Genomic DNA, 25,208 nt, shown 5'->3' with positions numbered 1-25,208 from the left:
TGTTTTGGTAATAAAATAATTAAAACCTAACCATTAAAAATTTTTTTTTACCGAAACAGAGTTTTCTATAGATTTGCTTGAATAATACTGTTACTTACCTTTAAGCCTTAACCATCATTAGATACATTGCATCATCAGGAAAAGCTTCATTCGTCATTGCTGATGCTCCAGCAGGTTCATCTCACGCAAATGGTTCTCACTGCAATCCAAAGGTTTTAATTATTTAAAATTTTTCATAGATGATATTAATTATTTTTTAATGCATTGACTTAAATCTTTATATATTGCTTACATGAAAATGTTGAGGTATTGATAGAACTTAAGTCACTTGTCAAACTTTTAGTCACCACTTTACATAATAATTCCTGTGGCCCAAGCAAAGACAGACGTCATAATGTAAGGGCGCTTTTTCATTACACGACACGATAGCGACAAAACGGATCCGATTGTCGACGAACGACATAGAGTCAAGTAAAATACATGGTCAGCAACGGAGCGCTTTTTCACTCACCAATACGATAACGATTATGTCGTATCCGACAAGGTGATATCGTTTGTCGGAATCAAATGTCGGTTAGGCAAGCAAGTTTCTCCTCAAATCGTGGCGATTTTATTTGTTGTTACGCATCTTTCCTGTTTTATCTCCTCTTTTGATATCATTATTTTATTCTTTTAATCAATTTTAATCGTTCATTTGATCATGTCAGATGTAAAATTTGAAAATAAAGGTTTTATATAATTTATTCTCATATCTGGTTATAAATTTTTAATTTTATGATGTTGCATTTTTTATATTATAATGAGGTTAAAAGACTTAAACAATTATAAAAGTTTTATTGAAAATTTTTATAAATTCATTATATGCTTTAATGAAGAGATAATATTTTTTGTAATAGTAATGGTTTGATAAGAAGGCAAATAAAGACCCTTATGTATTTCAAACAGAACTCAATCTAACTACTGGTTTCTGCTTGATTGAATAATAAAAAGTCTGCTCCCGGATTCAACTGACACTTTTTTTTTAAACATGAAAGAGCGGCTTCATAAGATAAATTTGATAAAACTCACTTAAAAAATCATATAAAAATATTGTTCTAAATAAAACTAATATTTTAATTCGATTTAAAGAAACGTTAATACTTTAAAACATTTAAAGAATTTAAGTAATGTTAAGTGATTACAGACTTAAATTACCGAGCAGACGCTAATTCAAAAACCATATAAAAATTATTCCTAATTAACATCACTCTTGTTCTCGGTTTCTTTCACTCGGACGTAATTAAAAAAAATTATTTGGAACTTTTTGTAGCTTATGGAAAAGCGCATAAAAACCTTCTTCAACATATCTTGCCTCATTTGTTTCGTGGGTACTTATGTTCTTGCAGAAGTTGTGCTAATGCGCCAATAAAGAGCATTCCTGTTGTTCGCACACAGCAGCACCGTTTTTACACGCAGCTATCTTTTGGATTCGTTGTTGCCTTGTTTTCTGATTTTTGACGCCATTTTTTAGTGCTACGAAAATGCATCTTTGGGATTTGCCAAAAACAGAATAAGATGCAATTTTATTTTTTCAAGAAAACGAAACGAACGAAAAAAAAACGAAAATGTACCAATTTCCATGACATGAAACTTTATTTTGGTAAACGTATGTTTTGGAAATGTAATTTAAGATAGTGTGATCAGCAAGTGGGACTTAGATGGTAGCACAATTTATTCTGACAGTTGGAAAGGTTACCAAACAAAGAGAATAGAAGGATTCCTACTTGTAAAAGTTTATCATAAATACAACTTTATTGATCCTGATACAGGAGTTCATCATACACAAACAGTTGAGAGAATAAGGGGCAGTGCTAAATGGAGGAACAAAAGACATAGGGGAACAGCGAGACATCATTTGGAATCTTATTTATCAGAGTTCATATAGCGACAACATCTGGTGAAAGAAAAGACACTGTTTTGAATATATCTAAAACTCTATATCGGCCCATTTTCCACCGGAATCCGATTGACTACTTAGATTTTAAATAAAATGCTTTGAATTTTTAAATTTTAAATAGAGTGTTTTATTTCATGATTTGTCGCAAAAATTTTAGGTGTAGATTGGCGGCACTTAAAAACCGCCAAATCTGTAACTGCGGTGGCGTTAATACGTAAGTACCATTTCGCGCACCCAAAAACGTTTTTGCACTGCTAGCCTTCTTCTTCTAAAATAAAGTAAAAAGTTTGAGGAGACGATTATCATCCGGCATATTTAAAGTTTGCAGAAAAAAATCAAAACAGAACACAAGCAACTCAAGCTCAAAACATTGAATGAACAAGAATTTCTACTTCTCGGACGAACGATATCGGACAAGTGAAAAAACAATTGCTTGAACGATCCGGCAACGGCATTGTCGTTCACATATTTGTTGTCCGATTTTGTCGGTATCGTGTCGTGTAATGAAAAAGCGCCCTAAGGTTCATGTATCCTGATTGTACAATAATATTATACATATTTTATCATTAATAAGTATTGGACTAACTTTAACAAAATTTTGGAAAAACAGTTGTATTATTGATGATAATGTAACACGTTTTCATTTTATATTAATACACATGCAGATACTATTCAAAATGAAGCATGCCCATTACAAGCAGCCATTTCTATTAAATAACATATGTTCAAAAAATTATTACATTTCTAAACAGTAAAATAAATTGCCAAGGAGAACTTTGAAACTTTTTCAACCTTAAAAAATAGGATATAAGTTTACTGTACCTTTTAAAAAGAAGTTTACCAAGATTTCGAATACATCTTTTGAAATCTGCCAAATACATTTATTGTATCTTTCCCATTTCCTTATGAAAGTGCAATGTCCTCTTTTTGTCATCGATAAGCAAGAAAGATTTGACTAACTTTTTAACCATCTAGGATAAAAATGTAGAAAGTTTTGTCTTTTTTTCCCCTTCAATCAAAAGGAATTCAAGTTATTTTATATTTAATGCATCCTAAGAAATAATAGTTCAAATCATATTTTAGAAAGTTTGTTGTTGAGAATAATTATTAAAAGAATTTTTTTGTTTTTGAGGTGATTTTTCATAGGAATGCGAAGAAAAAAATTTGTTCTACATATTAGAATAAATTATTAATCTCAGATGTTTTAAGGGACATTAAAATAGCATTACGGTAATGAAATCATAGCTAGATGTATTCTTTTAAGTTTTCTGATAAGAATTAAATTTTAATGAGAATTAAATTTTAATAAGTGAAAGTATTGATGAGTTCTGTCTTTTTTGGGTTACGGCAAGTGTAGTATTTTGCATCCTTAATAAGAAATTTTTAAACAAGAACATGATTTTGACAGTTATAAGCTTTTCAATTCAGTATTTTTCCCCTTTCTTTCCTTTTACTTTTAATGAAATAATGTTGAGATTGATTTGTAAAATTAAACTAGAAGTCAATTATGTGTTAAGTTGTATGTATTTAATTTAACTCACAATTTTGTGTTGATTATTCGCAGCAATGCAATTTTCTTTAAGATCTATAAACATTTTCACTTCATTTGTTAAGAACTAATGTATACACCATTTTGGGTATACATTTGATTAATATATCTTGTGAATCATCGTATTACAAAATGTTACAAAAGTGTTTTTTCAGAACAACTAAAAGAATCTTGCATAATGTTTTTTTTCTAGAAATATAATTCCACCGGAGAGGGAATTAAATGTTTATTCCAGTCTTATGGCTTGAGAGATAATCTTTTTAGTGCACATGTTTATAACCTATTTGGTTTATTCTGGAGTCAATTTTTTGTTATTGGTCTTGGACAACTTTCTCTTGCTGGAGCTTTTGCATCCTATTATTGGACACATAACAAAAAAGATGTTCCATTTTTTGCTGTTGGAACAAGCTTGGGTCGTACCTGCAGGCAAGTAGTTTTCAATTTTTAAAGTTTTGATCTTACTAATTGCTCTTACAAATTTGGCTGGGGAATAGTTTTACACATGAATATATGCAAAACCATATAGGTTCCACTAATAGCTATCTTTTTTTCTTCCATTTATTATTTTTTTATTAAAATCAGTTTATATAACCATTTGATGTTATATTTTCTACATTTACCTTTATATATTCCTTTACTTTGAATAACTAATGTTTTAGTTTGGCTTAGTGAAGCTGTATTTTATATTTTAGTCCAATTTAATTTTTAAACCGAATCTTAAAAATCATATTTAATTCAATTCAATGTGATATATTGTTTAAAAGCATTTTTGGAGGGGGGTGAGAAGGGTGCAAATGATATATTTTTTCTATGTTTATCGACACTAATAATTTTTTTTGTTGCACTTTTAATTGTTAATATTTAAAAAGTTATTTTATGTAACAAATTTTAATTATCTCTTGATGTTAACATAAAGTCTATAACATACCAGTATTTCTTTAGAAATTTGAAAAAAATATTGAAAACCAAAGCATCTGATGGTTTTTATTTATAATATAGTGTTTATATATATGAATATGCCTTTTAGTCATAAAATTGAAAAATAATGATTTTAAGGTGATGATATTTCATTTACTTCTTGAAAATTTTGATGTCATATCAAATTTTTAGTTATTTTTGAATTGTTCTATAACTGTTGATTCTTATATTTTGATCATCAGCTGGCTTGAAAAAACTCCCAAATCATGCATACTTCAAGATTTTAGTAATATGCTATATTTGTTAAATTATGTCTTTGCTGCATTTTTTTTCTAAAATAGTAATTTAATTTTTTCTTTAAAAAAGTTTCTAAAATAGTAATAATTTCTATTTGCATAATTTTTAAAACTATGATTTCTTGCTATGCTTTTTAATTTGTTTGTCCTATACGATGAAACATTTTGAATTAAGAAATTTCAAACCGATGTTAGATAGGCTTATTATTTGTGATAGATATTATTAAACTTGTCATATCTTTCATTTTTACCTAGATACCATCTGGGATCGGTTGCTTTTGGGTCTCTTTTAATTGCTTGTGTGCGAATGATTCGTGTCATGCTGGAGTATATTGATCGAAAATGTAAAAAATATGATAATGCCTTCACTAAATGTATCATTTGGTAAGTTTTTGCTCGAAAGTACTATAACAAATGTAATTTTGATTTTCATTATATGAAACTTTTTTTTAAATTTTTTTCTGTAGGTGCATGAAATGCTGTTTTTATTGTTTGGAGAAGTTTTTGAGATTTATCAGCAAAAATGCTTACATAATGGTAAATATAAATACTTTAAACTGTTTAAAAATCATAATTTATGTTTACTGAATTTTGAACAAATCACACTCCCACTAAGGAAGAATATATATTTTCTTGGTAAGAAAATCATAATGTTAAATAATTATAAATCTTGCTATAGGTCTTATACATCAGAAAATTAGAACGAAAACTAAATTAAATGATTAATTTTTTAATCAATTCATTACATCATGCTAGAAATTTTAGCTTTCATCCGCATCACTTGGTTGTAAGAATTTTTTTCTTATCAAAATTATTAATGTCTATTTATTTAATTTGAATTTTTTTAACATTAGTTACTATAAAGTTAATTTATAATTGGATTTAAATTAGATTAATTTAAAAAAGTAAAACAAATGTATTGATTTAAATAAAAAAAGGTGAAAATATTTGTTTTATTTTGCATATTTTTCAACTACTAATATTTTTTATGCTGTAATTAGTTTTGTCGTGCATTGTGATTGTGTGTGGATGATTTTCTGTTCAAATCTTCAGAATATATTTTAATTATTAGTTATAAATATAAACTATTTTTCAGATTGCTGTGTATGGTAAAAATTTTTGCAGATCAGCTAGAAAGGCATTTATGCTACTCATGAGGAATGTCTTAAGGTATGTTTTATTCAATTAAAACTGATTTTAAAACAATTCAATTATTATAAAACAAATGCCTTATATTATGATACTTAAAATGTTTCTTAAATTTTTTTAGGGTCATAGTAATTGATAAATTGACAGACTTTTTGCTCTTCTTGGGAAAATTGGTAGTTGTTGTTACAGTTGGTAAATTAATTTTTATTATTTATTGATATAATATAACATACTATTTTTTTTAAATAATTAATGTATTTTCGTTTCATTTATATAAGTATGTATGACCTACAGATAATCTTTCATGTCTTTTGACCAGTATTACTTACAGTGGCTTATTAGTCCACTCTTAGACTTTTGATTAAAATTTTACTAATTTTTTTTCATCGTTGCCTTTACTTTTTAATAAAATCTTTCCTGAATTTTTGCCTGTTGAAAATACTGAAATTTACTTTTTTAATAAAAAGATGTATATTCATTTTTTGTTAAAAGATATCTATTTTTACTAAAAGGCAATAATTGTGAATATAAGAGATCTTTGATAAGTATGTAATTTTAATTGTTAGAGCATTTTTTTTAAAGTGTTGCAACAGATCTCATGTGATTGTGTTGTAAAAATTTTAAAAAAAATTTCTATTATTTATGTTTTAAATTTTTTTATTATTTGTGTTTAATCTTTGTTTTCCTTTTAGGTGTGCTATCATTTTATTATTTTACCACATATTCTGGCAGTACCAAAGATCAACTGAATTATAAGATTACACCACCAATTGTAAGTACTTTATCTTAAACACCCTGCTATTGCATTTAAATATCAATTATTTTACTGTATAATATACAGGGTGCTTTATGAAAGTAATGCACATGATTTTATTGTGACGCGACTAGGACTGGGCGATATCAGAAATTATATATCGTGATATATCGTCGGTTTTGCATCGCGGTATAGCAATGTATCGCAATATAGTATTTTTGAATTTCATTTACTTTAAGGCACAGAAAGTCAGATTTCTATCAAGACTTCATACGCATATTGATTTAAATCAATTTATAAATTTGAAAATATATATGTTTTGCTAAAGAAAGGTATTAAATAAATTGACTAAGATGTACAAATCTTACTTAAAATATTTATTGAAAAAATGTGTGTAGATACAGAATGAAATATTTGCACTTCTTTATCGTTTATAAGGTATAAGCAGCCTTAATTTAAGTTAACCCCTAAAACACCCTTAATGAAAAAAATATTGTTATTAAACAAAAGCTGATTTTAAAATTTCAAAATATATTTTAATTAAAATAAAAGTTAGATTGACTAAAAGCCGAAGTTTAAAATTAAAAATGTTCGAATTTTAAACTAAAAAGTAAACATAAGATTTGTAATAATTTCTTAAAATTTTCGTTCTCTGAAAGATTTCTCAGTTTAAAAATAAAAAGGGAATTTTATAAAGATATCTAGCTGAAATTATTGAAAGAAAATTTAAAAAAAAGTTTGTTAAGAAATTCATTATACACTTAAAACAAAGTGTTAAAAATATATATATTTTTTTTTAAAAAAGAAACTTTTTTTAACAAATCAATATTTGCTTGTACTATTATGCGTAAATAATTACAGAATTATTAAGTTCAATCGTAATGTTCAAATTCTTAATGAAGAAGTAAACACAAGTTTTGTTATATTTTCTAAAAATGATCACGCAAATAACAAAAGATTTCTTAGTTTAAAAATAAAAAAATAAATAAAAGTGAAATTTATCAATATATTTACCTAACAGCATAGGAACTAAATTTAAAAAATAAGTTCGTTAAAAAATTATTTGTATGCTTAAAACAAAGAGCTAAATAAATTTTAGAAAAAAAATGCTTCTTAAACACTATTTTTATTATTATTTCATATAAATAATTAAATTAAATTAAATAATGACCGAATTATGAACGAAAAACAAAGTAAGGCAAAGTTTCTTAATTAAATTCTTAAAAATAGAAACAAAAGAATTGTGATATTCGGTAATATATTTAGCTAATTAACTAATAATATAAAACGAAAATTAAAAAAAAATAATGATTTTACTCTCTAATAAAACGAAGTAGTAATTGATAAAAAAAAAAAAAAAGAAATTAATAAAATTCGCAAACTTTTCAAATTCTTTTGAGCAAATAAAGTTTATTGACGTATGTCCAAAAAATAAGTTTTGTTTTAACTTTATTTCTAAAAATAAAAACAACTCAAGATTTATAAATTTAAAATCAGTAATAGAAGCCCATTAAATTATTAGAAGTTTTATCCGAAAGGTTTTTAATAAATTAAAAGAAAGTAAAAAAATAACCTAACAAATTTATTTACTTTGTAATTTAATTCCTTATGGATGCCTTAAATTAGATTTCCGATAATTTTCACATTTAAAAATATAAAAAAAGTTTTGTCAGATAATAAATAAAAAACTTACCTAATTAATGAAGAAACTTATTGTTGTTACTTATGTCCAAAAAATAAGTTTTGTTTTAACTTTATTTCTAAAAATAAAAACAACTCAAGATTTATAAATTTAAAATCAGTAATAGAAGCCCATTAAATTATTAGAAGTTTTATCCGAAAGGTTTTTAATAAATTAAAAGAAAGTAAAAAAATAACCTAACAAATTTATTTACTTTGTAATTTAATTCCTTATGGATGCCTTAAATTAGATTTCCGATAATTTTCACATTTAAAAATATAAAAAAAGTTTTGTCAGATAATAAATAAAAAACTTACCTAATTAATGAAGAAACTTTTCTTTATAAATTCTTTTCAATAATAGATTGCGTTCAGAACAAGGTTACGACGGCGATCACGAAGTTAATCCCATTGAAAATTATCTACAAGAAACGATTTCAAATCGCGAAGGTGCGAAAACGAACATGTGATATAACGATATAAGGTCTCAAAAGTGATTCTGATTCTACCGCTCATCAGTCAAGGCCGTCTCAACATAACGAAACAATATCGTCTTCCACAGCGCGAGTTGGCATCGGAACGTAAGAGAAAGTCCTTGCGTGTATCGCTATATCGTTATATCGTCTTCTTCACTCGACGGCTTAAATCAGATTTCTGATGCATCGCTCGGAATGAAAGTTGCTGTATCGGTTTGCCGATATAGGCGTTAAATCGATATGTCGCGATATATCGATTTATAGCCCAGTCCTAGACGCGACTATTGATCGCAGCGCACTCAGATTGGTCAAAAAATGTGGTGGGGGATTTTTCCTTCCAAACAAGCCTGGTCTCAGGTGGCTTTGAGCAGTAGGAGCGGTAGGATGTGTCTTCGCGCGAGTCACAACGTGATGGAGTGTTCGTTCGCTGGAGCAGCGGTACGCGATAAAGTTTTGTGTGTGACTTGGGAAGAATGCGACGGAAACTCATCACATGCTGCAAGACGACTTTAAGGAGGAATGCATTTCGAGATCTAAGTGTGGAAGGTGGCACAAGGCCTCCAAGGAGAGTTGGGAGAAGGTCACCGACGAGCCTTGTTCTGGACGCCCGACCCGATGAAAACGTCGAGCATGTGCGTGAAGTTTTGAAGTCAGACAGTCGGTAAAGTATTCAGGTAATCGCTAACACCCTAAACTTGTCAAAATGTGTGGTACATGGGATTGTGATGGAGGATTTGCAAATGCAAAAGGTCTGTGCGAAGCTTGTGCCAAAGGTGTTGACGGAGGAGCAAAAAGAAGTTCGAGTTTTGCGCAGTGAAGAATTGCTGGAATTGATGAGTTGGTGCCTCAGCCTCCCTATAGCCCTGACTTGGCGCCGTGTGACTTTTTTTTGCTCCCCCGACTGAAAAGAGAACTGAAGAAAAAGCACTGGGAAGCGGTGGAGAACATCCGAGCTCATGTTACAAGGTTCCTGAGAGGCATTCCTGACGAGGAGTTCCAGGGTACCTTCCAAACGTGGCAGAATCGTCTCTGCAAGTGTATTGATGCACAAGGGAACTATTTTGAAGAATTTTAACCATTTGTACCCATAGGATCAATAAATCTAATTTTCCTAGAAAATCCACATTACTTTCAGAACGCACCCTATAAATAAAAGCTAAATGTATGAGGCCATATCTGGATAGTACCCTTTTGTTCGATCATAATTATAGTGGTAGTATTACAGTTTTGTGCATGAGCATATGTGTTATTGTTAGATTGTTTGATGCTATTACAACCAGATTGTGTTTTGTTTACATGTGTTTATTAGGGTTTAAAAAATACAGTTTTTGAAAGCAAAGGAAATTTAGCCTGCTGAAATTCATTGTCGACTTGTAGAGAATTATGAAGAAAATATAATGATGAAATGGAGAGAAAGTGGATTAAAAAATTCAATAAGGATTTGGTTGTAAAAGTCAGTGCAAAAAGTTTTGAAAATAGGCACGATGAGATTGCGAATTTGCAATAAGTTTTCTTTAATCTCAAAAACTGAATGTGATTGTCACAAATAGCTTTAATTTTTGCAAATTGTGTTACCATAGGGTTTAAAAAATGCTTGTGAATATCCATAAAACAAAGCAAGTTGGCAGTGCTTTGACATTTTTTATCTAATGCACTGAAGAGGGCAGTGATTTCCTAAACAAGGTTATGACCCTTGATAAAACTCAGGTTTGTTATGTCACTCCAGAATCAAAACTACTGCTAATGGAGTGAAGGAACTCACTGCTTCTACGAAAAAAGAAAATGTTATAAGCTCACAAAATCATGTGCACTGTATTTTGGAACAGTATTCTGCCTGTTTTCTTTCTTAGAGGTGAAATCATCTATATAGTTTCGAGATATAGTGTACAATTCAAAAACAAAAAAAATGACTGGGAATGCTCAGTTAAGACATTGTGTGTTTCATAGCAAGACTCATTCCCGTTTTTCTGATGTTACTCAAAACCTTATTCAACAATTTCTTTAGAAGCAGTTTGATCAGTACCGATGACACCTTTATACTTGTTCTGGATTTTAAAAAGTAATTTCAAAGGAAGACACTCCAACAATTGTGATCACTTTCGCGATTCTGCCTATTATTTATTTACTGAAAGAGTAGATAATTACTGTAATTTAAATATCTAATGAATTAAATATAATGTATAAGTCAAATTACTTATATTTATAAACAATAGATTAATGACAATAAATAAAATAAAATTTATTAAATATTCATTTTATCTAAGACTGATTGTTAGCGAAATAGAGACTTAAATAACAAACAAATGTGTGTTTCTTGAAATGGGCTGTCCAGTGTATTTTATTATAAGGAGGTGAGCATCTTTACCATGTACTATGATGACTTGATCCCAAGCTGTGCTCTCTCTCTTTATGATAATTATGGAGAACTCTTTTCAAGTTCTAGTGACTTAAAATTTTAATTTCTAATTTTTCTTAAGCTTGTAAGTTTTACTTTAATATATTACAAACTATGTATAAAAATGCTATGTTTTAATGAGAAGTCTCTTAGTTGTCTAATAAGATTGTCATTTTCAGCACTTATTAAAAAAATAACTTTCTATTTCTTTGCATAGGTTATTACAGTTGGAGCTTATATTATTGCTTCTGCTTTCTTCAGTGTCTATGGAATGGCTGTAGATACTTTATTTTTATGTTTCTGTAAGTAAATTCAAATCTTTTAATTTTTGTATCTTAAAATATTTACATTTTATTATTAAGCATATACTTTTTGATACTGAGTAACAATGAAGCAGGCGTAAAGATGATTGTTTGCTTCTTTTGCTTAATTATATGCACTTTTGCAGTTACTTGATGTATTTGCGCTATTAAATAAGCTTATATTAATTTTTAATAGTTACTGCAAATTTAAATGTGTGCTATAAAAATACAGATATGATGGTATTTTAAGTGATTTTCTTGTGATTGATTAACTTTCTCTCATTTTATAAAGTGCTTAACTAATAAATTCTGGAGAATTCATCTAAAATTAAACCTACTGCTTATACAGTACAGAATCATTTGTCCTGTATCCAGAAACCTGGAAAAAAGTGTGGTTTGTTTTCCTGCCATTTTAAGCTTGGAACAATTGAGGAAAAACCAGAAATTTTACTCATCCTTGAAGTTAAGTAGAGGAAGGGGGGTTATTTTTCTCCCTATTTGTCATTAGAAAACTTTAGTACTTCTTCCGTAACCTTGAAGATCTTTAGGTTAAGAGGGGGCAGGGAAAGAAACAAGTTTTTTATTTTCACCTCTTTGTCCGAAAGAATTGGTTGTTTTCTTAAAGCTTCCATCAATCAAACTTAAAGGAGAGCATGCTGATTTCGTTTTCTCTTTGATTTGCAAGGGGGAAATGCATTGCACACACATATTAGTGAGCAGAAAGTGAAAGAGATATAAAAACAAAAATATATCCCTATTCTTACTAAGAAAAAGTAAAATGTAAATACGAAATATTAATTGAAATGCGAAAATGATTAAAATACAGCTTTTTTTTAAAATTCAATAATAAAGTAAGAATATAAGCTGAATTTTATCATTTAAAAAATAATCAGAAGAATTTAGTAAATTATAGCTATTATAATTATAACTATAAACATAATAGGCTGTGTTAGTGGGGAAAAATATAATAAAACCCTCAAGCTTTGTCTGGACAAATACTACTAAAATTCATAATTTATTGAAATAAAATGAATAATATTTTATTATTGTTACAAATTAAGTGATTCCAAAGAGAGTTATAAAGCAACTGTTTAAATCTAAATTTAAAAAAAAAAAAGAAAATTTCATATTTTTTTCTGGCTTTATTGTTAGGTGCATTCTCTATAATATTTTCAATCCCATTGCTCTTAATCATTTATAGAGTGTTGTTGATTGGATGTCTGAGCTGAGGAACTTTTGCTAAGAATGGCAAGGTTTTTTTAAAAACAGTTTTCGGAACTGTTAACAAATTTTGTGATTAGATGTTGCTGCTAACTAAGAAAAGTCATAAAGCATTGTTTTAAAAATTACCACTATTTCCTGAAACAATGTGGCGTATTCTGGAGGGGAAATAACTATAAATACTCATACAAATATTTTTAGTTGAATGTTGGACTCACATCAGCATTCCATCTGCTGGCAGTCTTTGGTAACTAATTTTAAAACCTAGTGATAAAAATACACTGGTAACCCCTGCAGAACATAGTAAATTGTACTTTTCTTTTTTTAGTTGATTGGTCTAATTTTGGAAATTTTGGAACACCTGGCAAATTATGTTTAGCAATATTTATAACAAAATTATTTTAATGGAAGATTGTGAAAGGTAAGAGGGATCTTCGGAAGGACATGTCCAGAGATTTAATGAGGCTGTTGCACAAAGCAAAAAATAAAAAAATATAAATTAATCTTGAATGTGTCAAAAATTTTGAGAAGTTTTTTTTATTTATATTTGTTAATCCAAATTTTTTAATCAATATTTGTTAATTTTTTTTAGCCTGAATTTTCACATAATCTTTGATATATTTTTTAAGCTAACAGAAGTTTTTTATATAATTAAAAGAAAATCTTGGATTTTTCATTTAATCTATAATTTTTGCGACATTTGAAGTTTCAAAGCTATGATTTCTCTTTTTTCTAAAAATTTTCTACTTGTATACTAAAGAATAAAAATAGCTATTTGCTGGAAAAATCGATAGTGTCTGCATTTAAAATCTAATTTAACAAATGTGCATGCAAAAACAAACTATTGGTTTAATCATGATTAAAAACTTAATTTTAACAAAAATTTATCAATATAATTTTTTTTAATTTAAAATGCATTGTTGAAATGTGTGAAATATATTCAGTCATAGCTGCAAACTGTACTAGATTTTGACTGCTTCTCCTAGTTTAATCATAAGCTTTTTTTTTTTTTTTTTTTGTATATTTAAGAAAATGTCTTAAAAATGTTTTTGGAAAACAAACCCTCATCTAAATAGATTTTTTGCAGTTTATTGCTGGCATGAGTATTTAGATAAGTATTGCAGCTAAATGATGAAGTAATATGCCTCATTTATTGTTCTCAGTGTGAAGCTTTAATTTTTTTAAATGTTCTACTTTTTTTATTCAGAAATTTTTATTTTTAATTAAGTAAATATGTTATAAATCATCTTAAAAGCATTTAATAGTATAATTAATATAATTAAAACCTAACACTATTTTACTTTTTAAGTCCATTTAATATGAATCAAAAATGGAAAATATTCTGTTAATTTATATTTTTTAATGTTTAGTTTTTGTATTTAAATGAGAAAAAAGTTCCCAATGTATATTTCATGAAATTTGCTAGTATTTTTTTTTCTTTTTACGTTGGCAGCTATGATTCAGTATCTTTGTCTGCTTTGTGATGAAATATTCACTTAATACTGCAGATTATAGTGTTTATGATTAAACTATTTTAGTGGAGGACTGTGAAAGAAATGATGGATCTCCAGAAAAGCCGTACTACATGTCCAAAGATTTAATGAAGCTTTTGCATAAGAAAAACAAATTTCGAGAGCTTCAATCTCCTACCTCATCCAAATAAGTGATTAAAAAATATTACTAATGCCTTTGTCAAAGATTTACAGCCAAGTTTTCTTTTTCCTCTTCATCTTTGATGTGTCTTCCTCTGCTAGCAGATCTGTTTTTTTATATTAAAATATTTTGAAGTATCATTTTCAGTTTCTTAGTGTGATCTATATTTGCTCATCACATATGTACCTGCAGAACTAGGATTGGCAAGATTTTGACTGTTTTAACCAGAATATATCTATTGTGTCAAAAATTTCTCGTAAATTTCTACCTATGTCAAAAACCTCAGGTATAATAATTTTGCAACTGTATAAGTATCTTAAATTTATATTTGTAACAAAATTAATGTAAACTATATGTTCAGTTTAAAGTATTTGAGAGTTTATGCTGTAAATTTGCTTAGCAATTTTCACATGTCTTTCCCCACCCTAGATTTTTTGATTGGACCGTTGAAATAGTTTTTTATGTCAAAAGGCCAACCTTGTTCTGAACTGCATATTTTTTCTTCCATTTTTCGATTTGTATTTTAATTTTATTTTAAACGTTGTTTCTATGACCTAAACCATCTCAATTTTTTCCTCATATGCACAGTGCAGTAACTTAAATTTTGTTTTTGTGTGATACAAATACTTTGTGCTAATTTTTCTCATTTTGTTTCGATTAATTATCTTATGTACTCAACATTTTTCGAATCTGACCCATAATGCTTAGTTATGGATTTACAAAGAGCATGTGATAAACAGTATTAATAAATGTGTTCAGTTGTTTTTTCAAATTCGTTTATATGTTTCATTTTAAAGTAGTAGAAATTGTTTAAACTATCATAGTGTTAATTTTTTTTTAAATATTTTATTTATTTATATAGGGAAGTCTTTTTAATAAGTTTTTCTAGTTTTTTTGTACCCAATTAAGTTTTTATATTTAAAAACTCTTCGTAAAATCTGTGTTATGCCATTATTTCTGAACAAAAATTATTTTAAATGTAGAATTTAAACTTTACTATGATATTTTTATTCAGATGCTTCCATATGAGTAGTATATCTCTATGTGATCATTAAATAGAAATTATAACTGTTTTAGAAAATACTTTGACCCATTTGTCTGTTAAAGATACTTATTTATCATTTTCAGTAGAGTTAGGTTGTTCTAAGATGTTTGGGTGACATCATTTTTTTAAAATTTGCACAAAATATACTTATTTTTTTAAATCTTATTTCTAAATCAGCACTTAATAACATATTCAAATTATGTTTTACCCAAGGATGCCAACTTTTATCGAATTTTAGAAATTTTTCAAAAATTTCAGATGCATTAAATTTTTTGGTACATATTTTTTTTCATTTCTGTTTGTGGAGAACATGTTTATTTTAGTAATCTCTTGATTTTGTATTTGAATGATGCATATTTTACTAATAAAATTATTAGTTTATTTAATTCAAAGCAATCTTTATATATCAAGAGCTTGAAAATTTATTTTATGTTTGTATAACTTTAAAAAATATCAATTAAATGTTTTTTTTTAAATTTCAAATTTGCTTTTTATTATTGATTTTGAAAGTAGTATTATAAATTATCCTTGTTGCTGCGGAAAAATAACTCCATTATTAAAGAAAATTATCGCATATTGGCATCCTTAAATACAAAATATAAAATTTATTGCTTTTTCTTAAACTTAAAAGCTAATATATTTTATTTTTGAACTTTTCCTTAAACTACATTGTTTAGTAATGCCAAACGAGCAAAATTGTTACATCTGACAGCGATCAATTCTAATAACTAAAATGTATAAAACAGTTTTTTTCCCTTAAAATAAAATTTTAATGTATGCTACTTTAATAGCAATATTTTATTTAGGTTTATTTAATAAATTTCAGTAAAATGAAAATATTATTAAATGCATTTTAATTCCTTTTAACTTGCTTGCTTTTGATTTTTTTTGTGATAAGATAGTGATTTCAAAATTTGAATTAAAACTAAAATACTAGTATTAAATTTTATATCTGAAAGTTTTTTGTAAATATCATTGTACTGTGCATCTTAAGAATTCTCAATTTACTATATTTATAAAATATATAAATGAGGCCTTAATTTTTATAAAATATGAATATATATATTTTATGCAAACTAGTTAGCAGCACATTTTTCATTGATGAAATTAGATTTCCATTGGAATCAGGTTGCTTTTTGATTTCACTTGTGACAAATATAGCTCCAAATGTTACTACTTCTTAATTATATATTTTTTATAAAAGGGCATTCATCATCCCAATTTATATATCATAAAATTGTTTCGCTTTTGAATATAGTTACCTCAAAATATCCTAATTAAAAGAGCAATTGTTTTTTTTTTAATGTTTTTTTTAGCACCTAAGCTTTTTATATAAATTTAAAAAAATGAATTATATTTTATAAATAGTCCAGTATTTTGTGATTAACTTTGCAAATTAATTAAAAAAATTTCATAAATAGCAAGACATAATTTTTAAACTGTGTATGTAATATTTTTACCCCTTTTTTAAAAAACTAAAATATGGGGGAAAATCTATTTAAAACCATATTATGCATGGTTATTATAAATTATCGATGGAATTGAATTATACAAAAATCTTTCTGTTTTAAAGTAATTCAATGAAGATGTTCTTTCCTATTTTGCATTTTTTTTATATTTAATTCAAGTTTGAAGGATAAATACTGGTTTTATTATTGGTGCTTAAATACATGGGTTGTATGATTACATTTATCAATCCAGAGAAAATGTTTATATCACTTTTATGTAATTTTGATACTGTATTTATGTTGGGAGAATTTTTAATGTTAGATTTTTGTTAAAAGTTTATATAATTTTTCTGTGAATTTCAGATTTATTTATATGCATATGTTTTTATTTTTCCTATGAATATTTTATTTCTTCTAAAGCTATTACTGTCAACATTGAATTTGTGTACATTGAAATGAAAGAAACATTGTCCTAATGCAGGGTGGCCACACAACAGAATAATCAGAAGAAACCAAAATGCTTAGGAAATTTTATCTATCTAAAAAAATCAGGGAAATGTCAGAGAATTTAACCAAAATGCCTAGAGAAAGGAATAAATTTGTTTGAGGTCCTGAAATGTTCAAAATTTTTTTTGAAAAAAAAATTGGTATTTTAATAATTAAATTTTTTTTTAAAATATATTTTCAACCCGAAATGTACAAATAGTGTTTTGTTATATATTTTATTTTTAAGAATAAGGTTTCTCTGAAAAATAGTTCTCCAGTTAAAAAACTAGGGAAATTTAATAAAATTAGTGTTCAAAAATCAGGGAAATTTTTTATCTAAGTATTGGTGGCGACTCTGTATTATTGGATTGTAAGATATTCCTGTTGTTTACTTTTTAAATATTGGGCTGTTGATATTTTGCTTGCTAAATTTTAACATATTTACTATTCATGTGACACTTGTTAAATCAAAATTCGTAGAAAATGTCTATGTATTTTCACTTTAGCTCTTTTAATAAATGTTCATCAAAGTAATAAAGAATTATTTCATTTAACACATTATAATTTAAGTCTTACATTTCATGAATTTGTTACTTAATTTAAGTTCCAAGCCAGGTTGGAGTCCCCTCCTAGCTCTTTCCCCAATAAAAACATACAACAAAAAATATTTTTAATTAAAATAATCCAAATCTTTCAAAACAAAGCTCACCAGCTATTGGTTTTTTACGAATTACGTGAGGAAGATGTACCTATCGTTTGACAAGAACACACCACAATGGCAGCACCACTCGTTCATGAGGCCGCTTCCTCAATTTAGACAGATCTGAATTTTCTCCAGATTCCTGTACCCCATGATACTGCTCGGTGACTAAGCTCGGAACTTTCGATTTTACGAGCACGTATATTGCACGTACTCGGGGGTTGAGAATCGATCCGCGACCGGAGTCTGATTCGCCAACCACTGGGCTACAACGGACCCTGGAACAGCGAATAAAACATGGGAAACAGCAGTTTTTTTGCCTCCTCAAGCTGATACATAAACTTACTGAAACTACTGCATTGCAGTTTATTTGTCAGTTATGTTAGATTTAAAAAAGAGGTATATTAAAGATTATTTATTTGACTTTCACTGCCACACTGCACCGAAAAATGCAAGTTAGAATTAATAATTTACTACTAGTTGAATACAGTAATTAACTTGTGTTTCAAATCAATCAAATTTTTTAAAAAAGAAATCTAGTTGTTTCACCCAGAAATTAATAAGCCTTTAATTCTGATTTATATTGAAAAATAAAATATGTTTTCGCATAGGAAAGGCTTTCCTTTGCCAAACGAAAAAAACAAGAGTCTACAATTCGCGATAGCAACGCTTGAATTAGCCTTCTGGGGAAAAGGCCAGTTTCATTTCTTGACCCTCCTCTTTTCAGGTGTAAAGGAATGTACTATGATATTTTAATACTTTTCATATTTACTTGTCAAAAGTATTTTTTAAAATTTCCAGGACATTTTCTTTTAGATCTATGTTTAATGCAATTTTTAGTTTCTTAACTTAAAAGTTTTTTATTTATTTGAAAATCAAGACAGAAACTAACGTACTTTCTTCTATGATCTTTACTGGCTATCAAAATGGGTTGCAGGTGGTGTAAAGCAGAACTCTCTACTTATGGCAACACTTCGCATGCTTTCCCCATTAGCGTGTGGAGAGTCATAGAAGACGGAAGTACGTTAGTTTCTCTCTTGATTTTCATATAGATTAAAATCTTTTAAGTTAGAAAACTATATGGAACTGAAAACTACATTCAACTTAGTTCTTGTTGCGATACAGCTAGCGCCATCTGAGGAAAATATTTTCAACTACCATTATTATTATTCTATAACTTTTCTGGAAACCGCCAACGGCGGATGTAAAATTATTTGCTCTTTGTTATTAAAAGTTCTGTTTTGTTATTAAGCCCTTGTGTGCTTGTCTCATTTGTTATTTTACAATGAGTGTATAATATGCCATTTTTCCCAGTCTCGAATATAATTAAATCGGGTAGATTTTATCGGATAACCCCATCTTTTATATTTAAAAATAGTATTGTTAAATAACTGGCGCCCGAACAGGGACCCGATATTTGATATATTAATTTCGAGACTGAATTTTTCTGAACTGTGCTAATATGGAACTAATTCAATTAAAAGCGAAAAGAAAAGGACTAAGAACTTCTTTTTCGCTATGTGTGAAAAATATTGAAGACGTGCTCAATGTTGCTGAATTGGATACTAAGGAAAGTAATATAAAAACGCTTTCGATTTACGAGCTACAATTGAAGGACAAATTTGAGCGGTTGGCAAACTGCCAAGAGGAAGTTTCTAATTGTATTCTTCTCTTGGAAAATGCCGACACAGAATATGAGTCGGACTTTGAAAAAGCGGAGGAATATCGTGACAAATATCACGAAATTTGTTCCAAATTAACTGAACATTTAAGTAAAACAGATGTAGTTCAAAGAAAATATAAACTCCCACAGATTGAGCTACGTAAATTTAGTGGTGAATTAAAAGATTTCTTAGGCTTTTGGAGCCAATATGAAAAAATTCATTCCGACGAAACTTTGTCGAAGGAGGATAAGTTTCAGTATTTGTTGTCGTCTTTAGAGCCGCAGTCAAAAGCGGCCCGGGTTGTCGGCAGCTTCCCTGCAACGGCTAAGAACTACGATAAAGCCATTGAACAGTTAAAAGAGCGTTTCGGACGGACAGATTTACTGGTGCAAGTTTATGTCCGGGACTTATTATCACTTGTAATGAAAAATGCTATATCTGGTCGATCCAAAACTGATTTACCTGCATTGTACGATGAATTGGAAGGAAAGATACGGGCCTTGGAAAGCCTAGGGCGTACACAGAGCAATTACGGAGATTTTCTAATGCCACTAGTAGAATCTTCTTTGCCGGAGACTGTTTTGATTGCATACGAAAGAAGTCGTTCTTCTGACCAAGGGGAAAGATCTTTGCAAAAATTAATGAACTTTTTACAGCAAGAGGTGAAGGGTGAGGAGCTTGTCGTCCTCGCTCGGGCTGGATTTGGAACCTCTACTAAGAAGAAAGAGCCTGTTATAGAGAAAATGGATTTATCTACCACAGCTGCATTGGTAAGCACTACGCCTGATAATACAGGTAAGATCAATTTTATCTGTCTCTTTTGCGGGAAAAAGCACCTTTCCCAAGATTGCTATTTTGCTCGAAAGCTAAGTTTAGAAGAAAGGAGAAAGGTAATTTACAACAAAAAAGCTTGCGTCTCCTGTCTTAAATTGGGACATACTGCTCGTACATGTAGGATGAAGATTAGATGCATTATTTGTAATAAAAATCATTTTATTTTGATGTGTCCTGATCGAGAAATGAAGAACAATGAACCTAAAACTGAGGAAGTGTCATCTTTAGCCAATAGCAGTGCCCCTGCTTATGATTTTAAAACTGTTTTTCTTATGACTCTGATAGTAAAAGTTAAAAATAAGAAAAGTGAGTGTAATATACGAGCCATTTTAGATACTGGCTCGCAGCGCTCATATTTGAATACTAAAATTGTTAAAAAATTGTGTTTGAAACCCAAGGGTAAACAAACACTTATTCATGGTTTATTTGGAGGTAACGAAACCAAACCTAAAGACCATGAGTGGTTCATGATTAAAGTTTATAATTTGGAAAACACTTTTTGTTTTAAACTAGAAGTCCTCTCTGAAGAAAAAATTTGTGGTTTTGTTCCTCGAGCTAACGATTCTGTTACGCTAAAAGAATTGCAACAAAGAAACATAGATATTCACGATGTTAATTTTAATGATTCTGAAATAGATCTGCTTCTTGGAGCAGACATTACCTCTAAATTGTTTACTGGTAAATCAATAGCATTAAAATCAGGTTTAATGGTTGTTCAGACAAAACTTGGTAATACTCTTACTGGTAAAATAAATAATGTTTATGCAGATATAAATAATGGTAAATCAATATCTGTTGATTCCAATTGTATCCTATGTGATAATGTATGTGTATTGCATTCAGTAACTTTAAATGTAAATAAGCTTTGGGATCTCGATGTAATAGGTATTAGAGACCCATATGATAATTCTAAACAGAGACTAATGTTTTCGGAAGCTATTGAGCAGTATAAAGATAACTTAACTATTCTTCCGAATGGAAGATATGAACTTTTACTTCCATTTAAAAGTGAAACTACTTTGCTTGATAACAAACAGTTAACTTTAAAGCGTCACTTGAATATGTGTAAACGCTCTTTAGCAAATGGTTATTTGAATGATTATATCAATGTTTTTAAAAACTGGCAGGAGATAAATATTATAGAAAAGGTTCCTGAAAGTGAAATTAATGAACCTTGCCATTATTTGCCCCATCGTCCTGTCATCAAACAATCTAGCGAGACATTTAAATTGCGTCCAGTATTTGATGCCTCAGCCAAACAGTGCAATCAACCATCTTTAAATGACTGTTTGGTCAAAGGCCCAAATTTGATCGAATTGATTCCTGATATTATTGACAGGTTTAGATTATTTCCTATAGGTCTTTCTTCTGATATAGAAAAAGCCTTTTTGCAGCTAAGCATATCCCCTCAGCACCGAGATTTTTTACGATTTTTCTTTCCATCTGAGACAGGTGATCCCATTGCTTATAGACACTGTAGAGTTGTGTTTGGTGTAACCACGAGTCCCTTTTTACTAATGGCTTCTTTAAGTCATCTCCTGGAGAACGCTTCCAATGAATTTTCCGATGTTGTTCCCAAGCTCCGACATGCTTTTTACGTCGACAATTGCGTCACGGGAGTTAACACTGTCACAGAATTAGAAAACTTTATTATTAAGACTCAAAAATTAATGAAAACAGCTTGTTTTAATTTGCGAGGTTGGGAAGGTAATATAGCAAATCCTCTTTTATCCAAGTCTTCTAGTGATACTTCCTTACTGGGTATTAAGTGGAATTTGGATCGAGATGCTTTACGATGCAACTTTACTAATGATTTAGATCGTAACGAAACATTTACAAAAAGAACTGTATTATCGTATGTGCAGCGGTTTTTTGATCCTATAGGTACATTGTGTCCGAGTACATTGCAGCCTAAATTATTATTACAGAAGATGTGGAAGGATAAGCTTAGTTGGGATTCCTTAATACCGCCAGAAATGAATAAAGAATTTTCTACGTGGATAGGTGAAATATCCTTTTTAGAGCACATCGAAATACCTCGTTATGTCGAAATTAATGATTCTTCGGAATTACATGTATTTGTGGATGCGTGCAAAACTTCATACGGTGCATGTGTATTTATGAAAACTGAAAATTCTGGTAATGTTAAAATTCAATTGTTACGCGCTAAAGCTAGAGTCGCACCCGTAAAAGAAATGTCTATTCCTAAACTCGAACTTATGTCTTGTTGTATCGGAGCAAGAATGGCCCTTTCCATTCGCTTAGCTCTTGATATCCCTACTATGAAAACGTATTTTTGGTGCGACTCAATGGTTGCGTTGTGGTGGATAAAAGAGCAGGGGGAGTGGTCCATTTTCGTTTCTAATCGAGTTAAAGAGATTAGGCAAATTACTTCTCCTAATGATTGGCGGCATGTCCCGGGAGATATTAATCCTGCTGACCTCGTTTCACGTGGATGTTCTCCCAAAAAGTTGGCAAGGTTACAGTGGTGGCGAGGACCGTCATGGTTGTTAAAAACTTCGAGTAACTGGCCTTGCAATGAGATTTTTTGCGAAAAGGAAGTAGATTTAGAGAGAAGAAAGGTAGTGCTTAGTAATTTTAATTCGGTTGAGGAGGAAACACCTTGGTACGCAAAACAGTTTTCTAGCTATCCATCAATAATCAGACTTGTTGCTTGGGTATTGCGCTTCGTTAACAATTGTCGCGTTCAAAAGAAATCTAGAATTGTAGGCAACCTGACCCTAGCAGAAACTGAATCAGCGGAAAAGAGTTTAATCAACATTGTTCAATCAAAGTTTTTTCCTTTTCCTAATGAAATACCTGTATATAATGTTTACAAAGATTCAGAGGGTATGATCAGAGTAAAAACTCGCATAACTGAAAGAATCGACACCCCTTATTTTAAATCTCCTATAATTTTGCCCGAAAAATGTATTTTTACACAGAGATTAATCGAGTATTATCATTGTGTTAACTATCATGCTGGTACTCAAATATTGTTGAGCATCATTCGCGAAAAATTTTGGATTGTGAGAGGTAGAAAAGCAATTCGCAATATTGTAAAGAGCTGTATAAAGTGCAAAAGGTATACCGCTAAAGCTCATTTCACCGAGCCTGTTTCTCTTCCCGAGGACCGTGTGAAGGATGCATATGTTTTTGAGGTTGTAGGAGTGGATCTTGCGGGACCCCTCTACATTAAGAAAGGTAGCAAAACATGGGTTGTTTTGTTTACTTGCGCAATATACCGCGCTGTACACTTAGAGTTAGTGACCTCTTTAAGTACAGATTCATTTCTTTTGGCTTTTCGACATTTTGTCGCCAGAAGAGGTCGTCCCAGAAAAATGTATTCAGATAATGGCACTAACTTCAAGGGGGCATACAATGATTTGAATGAAATTGATTGGGATAAAGTTTTGAGAGAGGCAGAGTTACACCATATAAATTGGAAATTTAACCCTCCGTCAGCAGCCTGGTGGGGAGGTTTTTGGGAACGCCTGATTCGGACACTTAAAGATCTTTTGAAACGCACGCTAGGAAGAGCTGTTTTGACCTATGAAGAGTTTCAAACGGTATTATGCGACATCGAGTCAATTATGAACTCTAGACCGCTCACCTATCTGTCCGAAGACTCAACCGATTTAAAACCTCTTACACCAGCTATGTTTCTTTTAGATAACTCAGAAACTAAAGTAATTGATATCGATATGGTCGATGCTCAGCATTGTCGCAAGCGAATTCGATATAGAGTCCAGCTTATAGAATCCTTAAGAAAACGTTTCCGAAAGGAGTACTTGGGACAGTTAATTTTGAAACAAAATTTAAAGGGCAAAAATATTGATATTTCGGTTGGTGAGGTCGTTCTCATTGGCGATGACTTTAAGAAGCGTTTGAATTGGCCATTAGCCAGGGTGATAGAGCTTATCCCTGGTAAAGATGGGAAAGTTCGAACTGTAAGACTGAAAGCTCAAAATGGAGAAATGTTGAGGCCCATTCAAAGAATTTATTCTTTAGAACTCCCTTCTGCTAACAAATTAAATTGCCTTTTACAGAAAAGGGCCAAAATACCCATTTCTTTAGCAGTTAATCAGAATATGAAAGACCAAAATGCTGATAAGATGTTGCCTTCTGTTCCTGCTGATGTAAAACCTGAACAGTCTTCTGCCCAAGTTACCCGCTTTGGACGTTCGATTAAAGTGCCCAAAAGATTTTTAACCTCGTTTTGAGTTGGTCACAGCCTTCTCAAAACGGGGGGGAGGATGTTGCGATACAGCTAGCGCCATCTGAGGAAAATATTTTCAACTACCATTATTATTATTCTATAACTTTTCTGGAAACCTCCAACGGCGGATGTAAAATTATTTGCTCTTTGTTATTAAAAGTTCTGTTTTGTTATTAAGCCCTTGTGTGCTTGTCTCATTTGTTATTTTACAATGAGTGTATAATATGCCATTTTTCCCAGTCTCGAATATAATTAAATCGGGTAGATTTTATCGGATAACCCCATCTTTTATATTTAAAAATAGTATTGTTAAAGTTCTAAAGAAAAGCATCTCGGAAATAAAAAATATTTTTATTGAATGAAAATGACATATATTAAGAAAAGGGAAAATATCGTAGTACATTCCTATACAACTGAAAAGAGGAGAAAAAGGGGCAATGGCATGAAACCGATCTCTCCCCAGATGGCGTATTCGAGAGTTGC

At 29.8% G+C, this 25,208-nt stretch overlaps 2 protein-coding genes across 3 annotated transcripts in view; both read left to right on the top strand.

Moving 5' to 3' along the window:
* Ctl2 (Choline transporter-like 2) overlaps nucleotides 1-17,849 on the top strand; it is a 35,032-nt gene extending 17,183 nt beyond the window's left edge. For both annotated transcript variants that reach the window (XM_087159581.1, XM_087159582.1), the window contains exons 15-23: nucleotides 122-212; nucleotides 3,679-3,911; nucleotides 4,955-5,083; nucleotides 5,167-5,236; nucleotides 5,796-5,869; nucleotides 5,970-6,040; nucleotides 6,541-6,620; nucleotides 11,371-11,455; nucleotides 14,215-17,849. In XM_087159581.1, coding sequence (XP_087015707.1) covers nucleotides 122-212; nucleotides 3,679-3,911; nucleotides 4,955-5,083; nucleotides 5,167-5,236; nucleotides 5,796-5,869; nucleotides 5,970-6,040; nucleotides 6,541-6,620; nucleotides 11,371-11,455; nucleotides 14,215-14,339 — 958 coding nt within the window. In that variant the 3' untranslated portion in view covers nucleotides 14,340-17,849. The remainder of the gene's footprint in view (nucleotides 1-121; nucleotides 213-3,678; nucleotides 3,912-4,954; nucleotides 5,084-5,166; nucleotides 5,237-5,795; nucleotides 5,870-5,969; nucleotides 6,041-6,540; nucleotides 6,621-11,370; nucleotides 11,456-14,214) is intronic.
* A 1,621-nt stretch (nucleotides 17,850-19,470) lies between these two features.
* LOC147813897 (uncharacterized) lies at nucleotides 19,471-24,729 on the top strand. Its single transcript, XM_087160145.1, has one exon. It carries the CDS (start codon nucleotides 19,471-19,473, stop codon nucleotides 24,727-24,729), a length of 5,259 nt encoding a protein of 1,752 aa, XP_087016271.1.
* The last annotated feature ends 479 nt before the right edge of the window (nucleotides 24,730-25,208 follow it).

The sequence above is a fragment of the Parasteatoda tepidariorum genome, chromosome 3, assembly GCF_982258835.1.
Source record: "Parasteatoda tepidariorum strain Cologne lab strain chromosome 3, Ptep-v5.0, whole genome shotgun sequence".
In the NCBI taxonomy this organism is placed as follows: Eukaryota; Metazoa; Arthropoda; class Arachnida; order Araneae; family Theridiidae; genus Parasteatoda; species Parasteatoda tepidariorum.
Note: the sequence above shows the minus strand (reverse complement) of the source record. Positions and strands in the feature narration are given on the sequence as shown.

Excerpts from the sequence above, each read along its gene's own strand:
- LOC147813897 (XM_087160145.1), top strand. The coding sequence starts at position 19,471 with ATGGAACTAATTCAATTAAAAGCGAAAAGAAAAGGACTAAGAACTTCT.